Source organism: Phalacrocorax aristotelis, chromosome 2 (assembly GCF_949628215.1).
Source record: "Phalacrocorax aristotelis chromosome 2, bGulAri2.1, whole genome shotgun sequence".
Taxonomy (NCBI): domain Eukaryota; kingdom Metazoa; phylum Chordata; class Aves; order Suliformes; family Phalacrocoracidae; genus Phalacrocorax; species Phalacrocorax aristotelis.
Genome location: NC_134277.1, coordinates 125,195,611 through 125,209,378, shown reverse-complemented (window position 1 = coordinate 125,209,378; position 13,768 = coordinate 125,195,611). Strand labels below are relative to the sequence as shown.

The 13,768-nt window shown below is 36.0% G+C and overlaps 1 protein-coding gene across 1 annotated transcript in view; it reads right to left on the bottom strand.

Annotated features, from left to right (window-relative positions):
* The window catches only part of LOC142053409 (lipoxygenase homology domain-containing protein 1-like), a 178,677-nt gene that overhangs the window by 13,623 nt on the left and 151,286 nt on the right, over nt 1–13,768 (bottom strand). The window contains exons 47-50 of the mRNA XM_075085026.1: nt 5,338–5,545; nt 3,625–3,684; nt 3,134–3,312; nt 2,367–2,589 (exon numbers count right to left, since the gene is read on the bottom strand). Of these exons, the coding sequence (XP_074941127.1) occupies nt 2,367–2,589; nt 3,134–3,312; nt 3,625–3,684; nt 5,338–5,545 (670 nt within the window). The remainder of the gene's footprint in view (nt 1–2,366; nt 2,590–3,133; nt 3,313–3,624; nt 3,685–5,337; nt 5,546–13,768) is intronic.

The following is a 13,768-nucleotide window of genomic DNA, read 5'->3' as shown; positions in this document are numbered from 1 at the left end:
GTACTGAATAGATCGGAGAGGGGAAAGATGAAAGAAATATCTAAAAAGAAGTTACATACAATACGGATAACGTACATGATGTTACAACTCCATTAATTTTATAAAAATCTAATGATTTCATAATCTCAGTGTGAATTATGACTCTGTGTTAACTTTGTGGAAATAATCAGCTATTTGCAAGTACAATAATATGTTTTTATTTGACCTTTTCATTGTTTGTTTTGCCTTAAAAGCTACAGTAGTGCAAAATTCACCTTCTGTACAGCCTTGTATGTGAGAGACAGCGCACCATTTCATCCCTGGGGACTCCTGAGGTGTAAGCATTTCAAAGGAAGGTACAGTGAAGAGAAACTATTTATGTATATACTCAGCTGGGGGCCTCTCCCCATTAATACACCCAAAGGCATATGTGTGCGCAGGCAGATCTTGAGGGTGTGCACTGTATTTTATCAACCATGTTTTGATGGTTTCAATTAGCCATTAGCATAAGCTTCATCACAATCCCGAGTACAAAATAAAAAAAAGGAAAAGATAGCTAAAAGACAAAATACTAAGGCACTCTATGAATGACAGAGCTGTATCTGAAATTTAACAGCACATGGCTTCTGGTTAAGGTGATTATGATCAGCTGCTTTCCTTTCCAATTAACACAATACTGGTTTTGCTTTTAGCTGAGAAAAAGAAAACCAAGGAGAAAATAAATTAGTTTTAGAAAGCTGGCAGAAAAGCAGAGCTGTTTTGCACAATAGTTTGCAAGTAAGTTTGTGTGTAAAGGATCACTTTGAACTCCATGTGTGCCACCTGCTGTGGAGCTGCTTAAAGCTCTCTTGGACATAAAATGGCAGAGATTTCTGGGAATATGTTTTTTCACTGTCCTGGGTTTTTTTCTTCATTGTGCTTACAAATCCCTCCTTGAAGACTTCTAAAGCACATGTGGAAAGAAATAAACGCAACAGAGATGAGCTGTTTTGTTTGTTCTTTTACCTAAACACATAGGTAATATAATACCTCTTTCTTTTTTTTGTTATTTTTAATCTCTTGATCTCAAAGTATTTTACAAAGAAGGAAAATATTACAAAAACAAAAAAAAAAAAAAAGAAAAAAAAAAGAGTGGGAAGTGATTTTTTCAACCAAGAGGTCAGCGACAGACCCAGAATCAGAACCAAGGTCTCGAGGGTTCCAGTCTCACTGCCCATTTATCACCCACGCTGCACCTTTCTCTTACCATTCCTATGTATTTGTACATGTGCCCTAAATACTTCTGCGTGTGACAGCTATCAGTCTATTGCAAGGGGCACACTCATATGCTTTACGCTAATCTGAAGGTCCTCTCTGTTTCAATCTTGTGTATAGGAGATGAAATCCACTAGGCCTTGTTCTGTACCCACACTGTGCAAGTCTTCAAGTGAAAATAACAGCGCTAAACAATATAAAATCTAAAGCCTAAATACAACTTTTAAATTTTCAGTTGCAGCCAAAATATGCAAAAAACCACTCAACCCCTGTTAATTCTACTGGGATTACTTGCATGCTTACATTTAGACACATGCAAACACCTGGCTGAAACTGGGCCATAAATTCCAATCCAAAGCATATTGGGGTAGTTCATTTAACACCTAGTTCAGCTCACTTTGGATGAACTGACTTATTCTTTACCCAGATAACTAATTTGTTTTCTGCATAAAACTCAGGCACAAATAATTTGAATATAAAGTATTATTATTTGGCCTGTTTATTAAACTGAGAATTGTTCTGTCATGTGGTGGCATTCAGTAAGCATCACATTAGAATAATATGGAAGATACGGTGGATTCTAGGTAAACTGGTTTCTTTTATTTTGCTTAACAAAGGTGACATATGCTTGACAATTGTTGAGCTAATCCTAGCAGGCATAAATATTTGGAGTATATAAAGGTAATAAAGCTGATGCTTATATGTAGTTTTGAGCTGTTATTTACTGAGAATCTTTGCCTGGAATGTGCAAGCAAAAAAAATCGCTTAACGGTAAATGAGCTATAAAAAATCCTGTTGTTAATGTCAGTAATATGAGCAGCAGAGGACTAAACAAAGCAGAGTAGAAATATTACAATATTGCAAGAAAGGGATATCTCTTATAAACTGTTCTTTGTAGCATATAATAATGGTTCTGTGCAATCAAATGAATATTGCATTTCTCACTTTATGGTACAGAAATTAAGCTGAGTGGATAGTATTTTCCTTCATACATTTTAAATTCTTATCCAGACTTTATGAATCATTAAATAAAGACAATAAAATTTTCTGTTTTGATAAAGGCTTCAATTGTAATATTAAGACGTGTTAACCTCGTGGACCACTCTACTGCTTTAAAGTAGATTTATACCTACCAGAAAGTGCTTCTTTTAATGGCCACTCTACAGGGAATTCAATCCATCTGTCTCCATTAAGAGAAAGAGGAAGTATTTTATTTATGGTGAGACTAAAGGTGTCCAGGGTTGATGTGTTCTGCATTTTAAAGTGGTGAAGAGACAACTGGGATACATTGTTTTCCAAACTCTGGAGACCAAGTCTCACTTTATAAAGCATTCCCAAATCAGATGGTAAATGTACCTAGGAAGCAACCAAACAATGAGTTAGCATCCAAACAGACATATATATAGATATATGAGTAGCTAATTTACAGGAAGAGAGGAGGTTTTCTCTAAAGGGGTCAGCACGGACCTAGCCCCATTTACATCAGTCTTGGTGCTAAAAGTCCCACTGAGTTCAAAGGCAGGAGGACCAGGTTGGCTGAAAGCATTTCTAGAAATATTAGCTTTATACTCTAGGGGCATTCATTGTAATTATTCTATCAAATTCAAATTACATACTGCACTGATTTCTAAATGTGAATACTTAATGTTAATGCCATTTAAACTGATATGCATTATTAACCATGACTACTTGTTGACCAAAAAGAAAAAGAATATGCTTGATCATCATGAAAGCCAAAAATTAAAAATGAAATCTGGTGTGCAACTGAAAATTTCAGTTCTGCTTTTCTTGAATATTTAAACAATATTATCTGCAATATTTACAGCACTACATTATTATTTCTCTTTAAAAGGAAACTCAAAGAAAATTTAAATATAGGCAAATCTATATATTGTTTTACATCATATGTTATTTGGTTCTTATCCTGATGTTCCACTTTGTTTTCCATGGAAACTGGATTTGACTTGCCGTTGCTTCCATAAAAAACTGTAACCAACTTGGATATATTTTCTGACAACTTTTCAAAGTCTGCTTTTGTTTCTTCTTGATGTTTTGTGAAATAAATCCTCCATCTGCCTTCTGAACAAGTGAAATAAGGAAAAGAAAAAGGAAAAGAAAAAGATTAAAGGTGTTTCTATTTTAATCTATTAACTAAGGTGCCTGAGATAAAATTCCTAAGTCATGTCTTAGTCTACATGAGGAGCACTAATATGTAAACACTTCATCTGGGTGTTGATCAGCTCCCTAAGTATATTGCTATTACTTACTATTACAAAGGGGAAAACATTGACAGTACTAGTAAGTGTATTGACATATCGTGATTAAAACATTCTCACATTATTATTTCAGAATTGATTAATAAAGCAGTCGATGTAATGGCAAAAGTTATACCTGAATTCATTTGCTCTTTTCCTAAAGGCCGATCAGAAGTGCTCCTCCCCTCCTGCATTTCTAATCAAAAAAAAAAAAAGATTGAACAACAAATTAATACTTTCATGGAACAGTGTCTAAATGATAATAAATGCCTGTATTCAACTCTAGTGAGGCAATTGAGTCAGTATTGTATCATTTAGATTAAAGATTTAACTAGGACGTGTACGATGTGATTTCCTACTTAAGCATCGTTTCTACATATCATCCTATTTAATGAAATTACTCTAGAGCTAGCTCTTTACTAAGAAATGGCTGTAACATGAAGATTCAAGTACTTTTCATTTTAAAGCATTTTTATTTCATTTATGCAATTTATGCTCTGGATGAATCAGAACTAATTGGGTGATTTCAATGCCCATTTTAGGTGCTGATGTTCATCCCACTGATATCAGCTCCCATTTATTTCAGTGGGATTTGATACAGACCAAAGCTGTTTGCAAATGTTAGATGGAGGCTTGAACCAAAGATGGAAAGCCTTCTTTTGAGATCACAACCAAGTTTGGATTTGCCAATTATTGTATAAAAACCTCACAGGAACATTTTCTCCTTCTACCAAATCAATGCATTCTGGTAGAAACAGAAGCATTTTTTTAATTATTTGAATAAAAGCACGTTATATAACCTTAAACACACTAAATAATCTTATATTTTATTCAGAAATGTCCGAACATACAATCTAAAACAAACCAAAATTATTTGCTTTTGCACAATAACAGCTTCCTTCTTTTCTTTCTGGGTTTCAAATGATCAAAAGTTAGAGGTGATAAAGCAGAGGAAATGGATTGCAGTGGAATTCTACTCAGTCTCAGTAGGTTATTGCTGGATAAGCACCAATGCCGCTACAGTGGGCAGAGATGCCATGGGAGTTAGGAGGAGGAGAACTAGAATATTTTCTGTAATCTAAGGACTCATCTATACCCTATATTTTCTTCTCTTAGGGGCAGGACCATAAACTATACAGCAGTCTTAAATATACATACTGGGCTTTGGCTGCCTACTGATCTGGTTGGGGTGTGCTGCGGTTCCCTCCCGGCTTGCACAACATGTTGTGTTTGTATTGAGACCATGGCAGAAGGAGGGAGAATGCAGATTCCCTTCTTGTCTGGACCAAGAGTGCAGTCACAGGCAGTGGGGTTAAAACTGCTCCTCTGTGGACTGATTACCCACACAGTGTAAGCCAATAGTATGTCCAGTTGCTGGCAAAAGCTATCCAAACAGTGTGGCATAAATAGTGTAAAACCATCTTCTTGAATACAATTGAGCCATTTTCTTCACTGCGTAAGCATAGTTTGCCCTACTATTTATGTCACTTTTACTATGCCTGGCAAGTAGCCCGCAGAAGTATTCAAAGCTTTAAAAATTGTTTGGAAGTGGCAAAGAAGAACTAAGACTTGGAGAGGCAGCAATTTGTAAAGAGAATAGGCCAAATTTGTTGCCATTTATGCCACTGTAAATCTGGAGTAACAAAGCAGAAATTATCCTCTGGCAAATAGTGGTTGTTAAATAGTACTAAAACCCAACAGTGTTCAGACACACTAATTCCCTACGTAATGACAATGGTCCACTGGAATATTTTAAACCATAACTGGTTTATAGAAGCAAATCACAAAGCGGCATTCTGCAGTTTGGAGTGAATTTCTTAGCAAATGATAGTTTAAAGATAATATTGACCCATGGCATTCAGAGTTACTGAGGCCGATCTTTTTCCATCACGTCTGTCTTTTAGCCATGTCTGAGCCATAAACAATGTTTTTGTCCCTGCAGCTGCTGACTCTTTCACAATAATTTTCTCCAGAAGCCAGTCAGAGCCTTTCCCTTTTTCAACCACCATTGCTTGCAGAGTCCCAACATCTACTGCTTCCACTTCAAAAACATCCACCTGAAAAAATCAGAATCAAAATGACATATGGAAACAGAACCATCAAACTAAATTAACAGTGTATTTTGAAATATGAAAGTGAGAGGAAAATCAGGAATTTTTTTTTCACTAATGCAATATCAGCAGAACCAGAGATGACAAATTTAAAGATGCTGAAGTTCTGCATTAACTCCCTTTGTGGTTCTGGAATTTATTGCTAAAACACCTCAGTTTCCCCACACAGACCAACGAGTTGCTCATGCTAACTTCCCGAGGGATTTTCCTTCCCAAATTTCACATTTAATGATTTACAGGGATAGCATTTTACACATCTATTGCTCTCATCAAAATAGACCCCCAGGGCTCCCTTTAGAGGGATGAAATGTAGGGAATGAGAAGAGCCGAAGTGAATATCACAGAAAGGTATTTTATTCTCTTAGGAAAGAATAACAAACTTGGTCCCAGATTTGAATTAATATTTGTAGGATTCGTTTTAATAAAATTAATTGAATGTTAGGAAAAAAATATTAGATAAAGCTATAAGTTTAAAATAGTTCAACTGTTCTCTGTCAGTTAAAAAGTCCACAATATTTTTAAAATGTTGAGAACACTGACATAAGAACCCTAAAGAAAACGGTGAGATGTCAGACATTAAACATTTTCACAATGTCTGATTTTGGCTTTTTGTGGGTCTTACACCTACTTCCTTAGCTGGAAAAGAGAGATTAATTTCTTGGCATAGAGACCTGCCACCTGTTTTGCTTTATAGATTTATGAATTACCATCTCGTTTCTATTAGGTTTGATAACCAGTAAAATCTAGTGTTATTTGTGATGGAATTTCCAGCATGATTTAAAGATATAAAGATGTTTTTGAGGGGACTGGATTGCAATAATAATCAAAAACACTTGAGTCCAGAGAAGTCGTTTCAACCTAATGCACTCTGAAGTTGCTTAGCCAGAGCAAGAGGGCAACAATCCTTATTCAACAGATCATGCAGAGATGAAACAGAGGAAAAGCATTCTCTTGCTCCAGCAGCCACAGGTCTGTGTCCTCCCTGGACAGCTTTTCCAAGTGAAGAACTGATGAAAGGTTTGTGTCACCAACAAGACCAGCCTGACCAGGTTGCAAGTCAATAAGACCCACCATGAATTAAAATATTGAGCTTGAAAATGCAGATAATAGAAGACCACATTTTTTAAAAAAAATCTCCAGAAACAGAAAAAATTCAAACTTTATCTTTCAGCTCTGGTCTTGGTGGGTTACCTTTAACTTTTCTTTCTCATTTCTCATTAATATATGTACATATGAATGCATTTGTGAACGATACCTTTAACAGTTTCCTAAAAATAAGCACCAACCTGACATTGAACTACCTAGTGGCTTCTTCTAGACTGAAAGGTAGAGTTATTAAAAAACTGTGGTAGTGCATCATCTAATCATCACATCTGCACTGTCACCACTATGTTACCATGTGAAAGGGGGAAATAAGAACAGCAGGCTGAAAATGATTTTAAGGAAAAATTGTTAAAGAGGCACTTGGATACCTTTACTTCCTTACAATGAGTCAAGGTTATCAGCTGCTTAGTGAATTTAGACTGGCAAAAGCATAAGATGGAAATGAAAGTTCTCAGGATAATAATGTTCTTTGGAAGCTGAGTAAATATGTTGGAAGGGCTGAGGTTCTAGATGGAGTGCAGGACGGCAGGGAAAGAGGCTCCTTTCCACATTTTCCATAGTTAAGTCAAGAAAGTAACGTCTAGTGTCAACACCACAATTATATTTTATTACCTATTGGACTAATTTGATGTTTGAATACCATTAATCTGAACTCTTAATTTACCTGAATTGTGATATGAGTTTGATCACTGCTTAAGTGGATTGGTAAAGTTTAACTGGATTGGTAAAGTTATAGCATCATGCTTTAATAAAATAGAATGGTTTGTTTAACTTATTAAATAAAATATATTAATAATACACAGGGCTAGAAGATGGGTAAAAAACACAGATAAACTCAAGTAAGAAACATACGGACCCCTGTCTCTGTTAGTAAATAGAATTTTTAAGCTCCCAAAATGTGAAAATTTGTCTTTAAAATTACTGCTTGTCCTTGCAAATGGTTATGCTTATATTAATCCATGTTTTATTTTATTGGAAACATATGAGGAAGCTTTTTTCAGATTAGAATACTTTTTAGAATAGATTTCTTTTTAAGAGAAAAGAGTTTTCCAGAGGATGACTAATTTAGTGACAGATAGTGTCTGCAGATCAGTGTCTGCAAAAAATCTGTTGCCAGTGATCCACTTCCAGAAAGGAAAGAGAGTTAGGAATAAATCAAAAATACAGACAATATTCTGCAGACTTCTAGACTTTTGGTGTCTCCAGAAGAAGGATAGTTGGGTTTGACTTGCACTAAGCTCGACAGTTAGTAAACTCTATTAACCTCTATTAAACTAGGCAAAGTTCACACAACATCAGCAGTATTTGTAGCCCATTCTCCCTAGTGTTTCTGAAAGTACTTAATAACTCAGATGTAGCAGGTACTATGCCACTATTCATAAAGTGGATAATCCAGCCACAGGTAACAAGAAGTTTGTATACATAGGTAACGCATGAAAGGTTTTCAAAATCCTTTTTCCTCTGAAAATAGGCATATTTTGGCTGAATAAACATTTGTGAAAACTTTGATGTTTGGTTTGCATTAGACACGCTACTTCATCATTTGTGGATGTGCAATTTTAACAAGCCCATTTTAGAGCATGTAAAATCTCAGAAATCCATGGTCAAATTTGCAGACAATTCAACCATCTAATAAACCACAAGTTGAAAAACTATTAACTAGACTAGGAATTGTGACAATGGGGGTAAAGTCATATCATGGTTTAACCTGAGCCAGCAACCAAGCACCACAGAGCAGCTCTCTCACTCCCCCCTACTGGGATGGGGGAGAGAACCAGAAGAGTAAAAGTGAGAAATCTCATGGGTTGAGATAAAGGCAGTTTAATAGGTAAAGCAAAACACCTGTCCACAAGCAAAGCAAAACAAGGAATTCATTCACTCCTTCCCATGGACAGGCAGGTGTTCAGTCACCTCCAGGAAAGCAGGGCTCAGTCATGCGTAATGGTGACTTGGGAAAACAAAACGCTGTAACTCCAAATGTCCCCCTTTCCTTCTTCCCCCAGCTTTATATGCTGAGCATGATGTCATATGGTGTGGAATATCCCTTTGGTCAGTTGGGGTCAGCTGTCCCAGCTGTGTCCCCTCCCAGCTTCTTGTGCACCCCCAGCCCACTCACTGGTGGGGTGGGTTGAGAAGCAGAAAAGGCCTTGGCTCTGTGTGAGCGCTGCTCAGCAATAATGAAAACATCCCTGTGTTATCAACACTGTTTCCAGCACAAATCCAAACCATAGCCCCATACTAGCTGCTGGGAAAAAGATTTACTCTACCCCACTCAAAACCAGTACAACTCACTTCTCAGGAGTTACAGTTTCTCTTTATGTGTGCATTTGAAATCTACATGGGGTAATGAGCTTTATTGTAGTCAAGAGACCAAAAAAAGAACAGAGAAAGAGCCACAACTATAATTGTTAGAGCTAGATGAACAATTTGCTAAAGACAATTTCTTTACCAAATTTAATCCACTTTTCTCCTCGCAAGCTGTCTGCAGACAGGTTATGATATATATTTCATTATAATTTTAAGAAATTGAATCATTATTAACAATTTAGCCAATATTTTTGTGGATTCATTTCAGGCATGGATTAGTCATAAAAAACAGGAAATGTTTGAGTTGTTGACAGATCTTGTATGTCACATGATACTCTATCTCTTATCTGATTTATAAACAGGGAACTTTTAAGTCACTGGAGGCTTAATTCTTCTGCAAAAAGAGGAAGAGAGAGGGAGAATACACACAGAGGATAGGTAAGCCTACAGAATATAAAACTCCTCTTTTTCATTTTCCCTTAGGGAAAAATGTTAATTGTTTTTTAGTTACTACGAGTAGATTGGGTTTGAATGGAGAAAAGCCACCTTAAATATTGATGATAAAACATATCACCTAATTCAGCAGAGCTTATATTGAATTTTCTCAGAATAGTATTAAAACAATTTGTGTGAATGTACAGCCCACTAAATTTTCTTATCTACACAGTATGGAGAAAGAAAGATAATCTCCAAGACTGAGTAGCTGCAACTGATAATGTGAGAGCCACACATCCTCTGTAACCCAGAAGAGATCCCCTAGCAAAACCAGAATTGACACTTTTCATATTTGTTGGATAAGAAAATAGCACTGAAAAACACCTTAAAAACAATCATTCCAGCAACTCCTTCCGATTATTTAAAGTTTAATTTTTGATAGCTCCTTTTCAGATTTTCTTCAAATGTTTCTTTTTATCCTGGGACCCATGTTCTGAGCATTTCCTTTAAATCTATGACCCAGTTTGACTTTATTCAGTACTCTTCAGTGTCAGCACTGGCAACATATCACTGTCTGTAGCAGTTGCAATAGCTCTTGTAACAGAAGAAGCATTTGAACAGCCACTATGCAATATTTACCTTTATAAATGCCAATCATTTTATAGGCTCAGTATTAAGACTTGATGGTTGGTTAATGATGATATTCCCAGCAGAACTGAAAATGGCAAGTCAAGACACACCATATGCTTAATTTCATCAACCTGTATGCACAAGTGATTTCCCGTACTGCTAATGTTGCTATCGTTTTAATAGGCTTTTATTGGAAAAGGAGTTAGAGTGTCTAGATAAAGGACCTTTTCTATTAAGCTTAGCAAACCTATTGATTTGCTGCCTGATTATTTTGATCTCAGTTGTTAATCTGGAGAAACTCCACTGAAGACAAAAGAGTTTCAGCTAGCACTCGGAGGCAAAGCAAAGGCCCCTGTAATACTGAGCCCAAATCAGAAACAACGTCCGAACATTCCTGTAGAAGGAGACAAATGAGAAAAATAACTTTTGCTGAGACGTGACCCTTCAGACTGTGCTCCCATGGGCTCTTCCTCTTGTGCTGAGCTCAACTCCCCCACCCTGTCCCAAGTGCTTGTCACATCACTGCCTTCTCTTAGACTGAGATTATCACCTTTTTGGCTGTGCCAGCATAACCACACAACCAGCTTCTCTCCAGCCAAATAGTATCAAGATAGACCAAATGGAAAAGCTCAAACTAGTAATAATATTAATTGTTTAAACTAAACAAACATTTAGACAGAATGAACGTCACTGTGCCAGGAGAATTAAGGGGTGGAAACATTGGGTGGTAAGCAGCAATGGTGACAAGCACTGGTAACAGTATTATCTTCACCCAGCTCAGTGAAGGATGAACAGCGCATCTGCCTGTGACCTCAACGTCTTGTAATTTGTGTTCTGTACATAGTCTTCTTTAAAAACAGGGTTTCCCATGCATCTGAAAAAGCCAACCCTGAACTTCCTCCTAAATTCACATATTTTTGCAAGCATGTTTTTGTTTTATGTTCAATTCTCATCCAGAAATTGATTGAAAAACTTTATCTTTACATGAAGAGAATTAAATTAATTTAAATTACAGTGAATGCATAATTACAGGTTTCTGATAACCTACAATTATCATGGTTCATCCATCTTCAACAAGATTAGTGAAAAATAAATGAAAGAATAGGGGCAATAAAAAAACCCAAATAGTATTTGCCCTGAACTGACCTTATGTTAATTTGCTTAGCATAACTGGAACAGAATCTTTTTGAAACAGGATTTGTATGCATAAAACAGCAACAGGAATAAGAAAGAATAGTGGTGCATTATAATAATCAGCATCTATGACCATTCAAGTAACTTGTAAAAGACATTTCAATCAGAATTCACGTAAAACGCATTTCATAAAATGCAGAAGGACTGCTACAGAGATCAATATCATCAGCCACATCCAAATAGTAAAAACACATTATATTACATGATAGAAATTTAAGAAACCAAAACAAAAACACCCAAAGCCAGACATTACTTTGGACAAATTCAAACCCGTCTGATGCAGCCTGATTTTTGGAGTGGTTTAATAACAGCCCAAGTATGAGATCTGGTTTAACAGGCAAAGAAAATAGGATAGTTACAATTTTCTTCAACTTTAGTAATGTATATGATTATATAACATTTTGATTAAGACACCATAATCTAATATTCAAATGATTCTCAGGTGGGCTCAACCTGGCTGACAATGGGACAATAAAAAGTCTAACTGGTAAGTCTGCAAGTGCAGCTCTAAATGGAGAATATTTTCAAACACATTTCATGGTAGTGAGGCCAGTTAACAAGCTTATGCTCTTTAATGTTTTCATGAGTTAACTGGAAGAAAACAAGATTTTGAAGATGATGCAAAAACAATTGCTAGTTATGGCCCTTGAAGAAGTAGGGTGCTAAATTGAAGAGTGCTCTGAAAAGATTTGTGAGAGTTAATAAATCACTGGGAAGCCTGCCTTCCAGTGAATCAAGCAGCCTAATCTATTTAACTTGTCAAAGGCATAATGATTTGCTTATTGTCATAAATACTGTCAAAGGCAGCAGAAATTTGGTGTGAGAATGCTATTTGGGCTAACAGTCAAAAGCATGACAAAATCCAGTTCCTAGAAGTTAAAGCCTGACGAATTTAGACAGAAAATAGTGCAATTAAAAAAAAATAAATAAAGATAATGAAGCTTCGATACAACTTTCCAACTAGATGAGCACTTCATCACTGGCAGCCATTCATTCTGAGTTTTATATATATTTTCTAAACTATTTAACTTGAATTGAAGCTAATTCAGTTCTTGCTGGATTGAGGAAAATGGATGAATATTTTGTTTAGTGACTTGGACGGGTCATAACTATTTTAAATTTTTTGATTAATCAAGCTAATAGTCAGCTGTATTTTATTTTAAAAATATCTTGTTTATTAAAAAAACTGAAATCAATGTGACATAGAATTCACTCACCCAACTTTGCCTATCTAAAATAAGTCTCTAGTCAGACAACTGGTTAATTTCCCTGTAAAATCTTGAGAAAGCAGCAGACATTGTCTGAGAATAACTGATTTCATTTTAAGATAAATGCTTAAATAAAGAGAGAAGGTAACCACCTCCTGGAAGCATCTACTTCACTCCCTTTCTGCAGAAGAAGCTCAAACCATCATGTTAGAACAAATGTATACGTTACAGGCAACTAAAGCTAAGTGTGATGTATTTCAGCTTTAGAAATGTAATTTATGCAATTTTGTTGAGCTCTGTATAGACAGAAAGCTCCCCCCCATCCCAAGTACATAATTTTAATGTTGATTAATTTTGTCCAGTTTTTAATTTTTGGCAACAAAGTTTTTCATTTTTTCTTGCCCTGCAAGAATATGTCAGGAAACTAAAATTAATGTTCACACAGCTCTAATCCATTGTCCAGTGTCATGTAGGAAAACTCGGTGATTGGCGTGGTATATTCTAGCTCTACCTCCTACAAATCTGTTGCTAACTGGCTGTAACTACTGACTAGGGAATACCATCCGGGAGGTATCACTGAGAACTGCACAAATCTCAGAAATCTGCCACTAACTTCTAGGGTTATATAAAGCTCTAGTTATATTCTTTCTTTCTGCTTTTCTCCTCAGAGTTTCTGGCAACCTTCACCAGTCTTTCCTTCACTATGATGATATTCCATATTTTCCAAGTTTTCATCTGAATAATCCTTCTGTTCGATGACCAGACCACTTTAATGTTCACTTCTGTACCACAATAACTTGGCTAGCAGCCTACCACTATGCTGAATATATTTGGATCAATGGCATTTTGCAGTTTTTTAATCATTATGTCAGATATGCTTTCCATAAGAGAAGGTTTGTCTGCAGTTACAAAATAGTGGTATTCCAGATGCGATGTGATGTGAACGCTGCAGAAAAATATTGACTTCCTACTAGCGGTCACAGTACACTGTCCCACATTCTGGCCATATTTAGTGTATTTTGGCATACGTGAAGTAATTTTTTAAATTGCCAATGCTTAATCTGTGAGTACTGAAACTGAACACCAACAGTCACCTCTCACTGTCAATTTTTGTATGTGCTGCAGTTACCATGGTACCAACCTGAGCAGTTGATGTCTAAATATAGGGCAAGATAAAGGATATATCTTTTCAACAACTAATAGAATGAAGTAAAAATTCAAGGAGGTTTTACTGCTTCAGTAACTTAAAGTACTTAAAATACTGGCCACTTTCATCATTCAAAGATTAAAA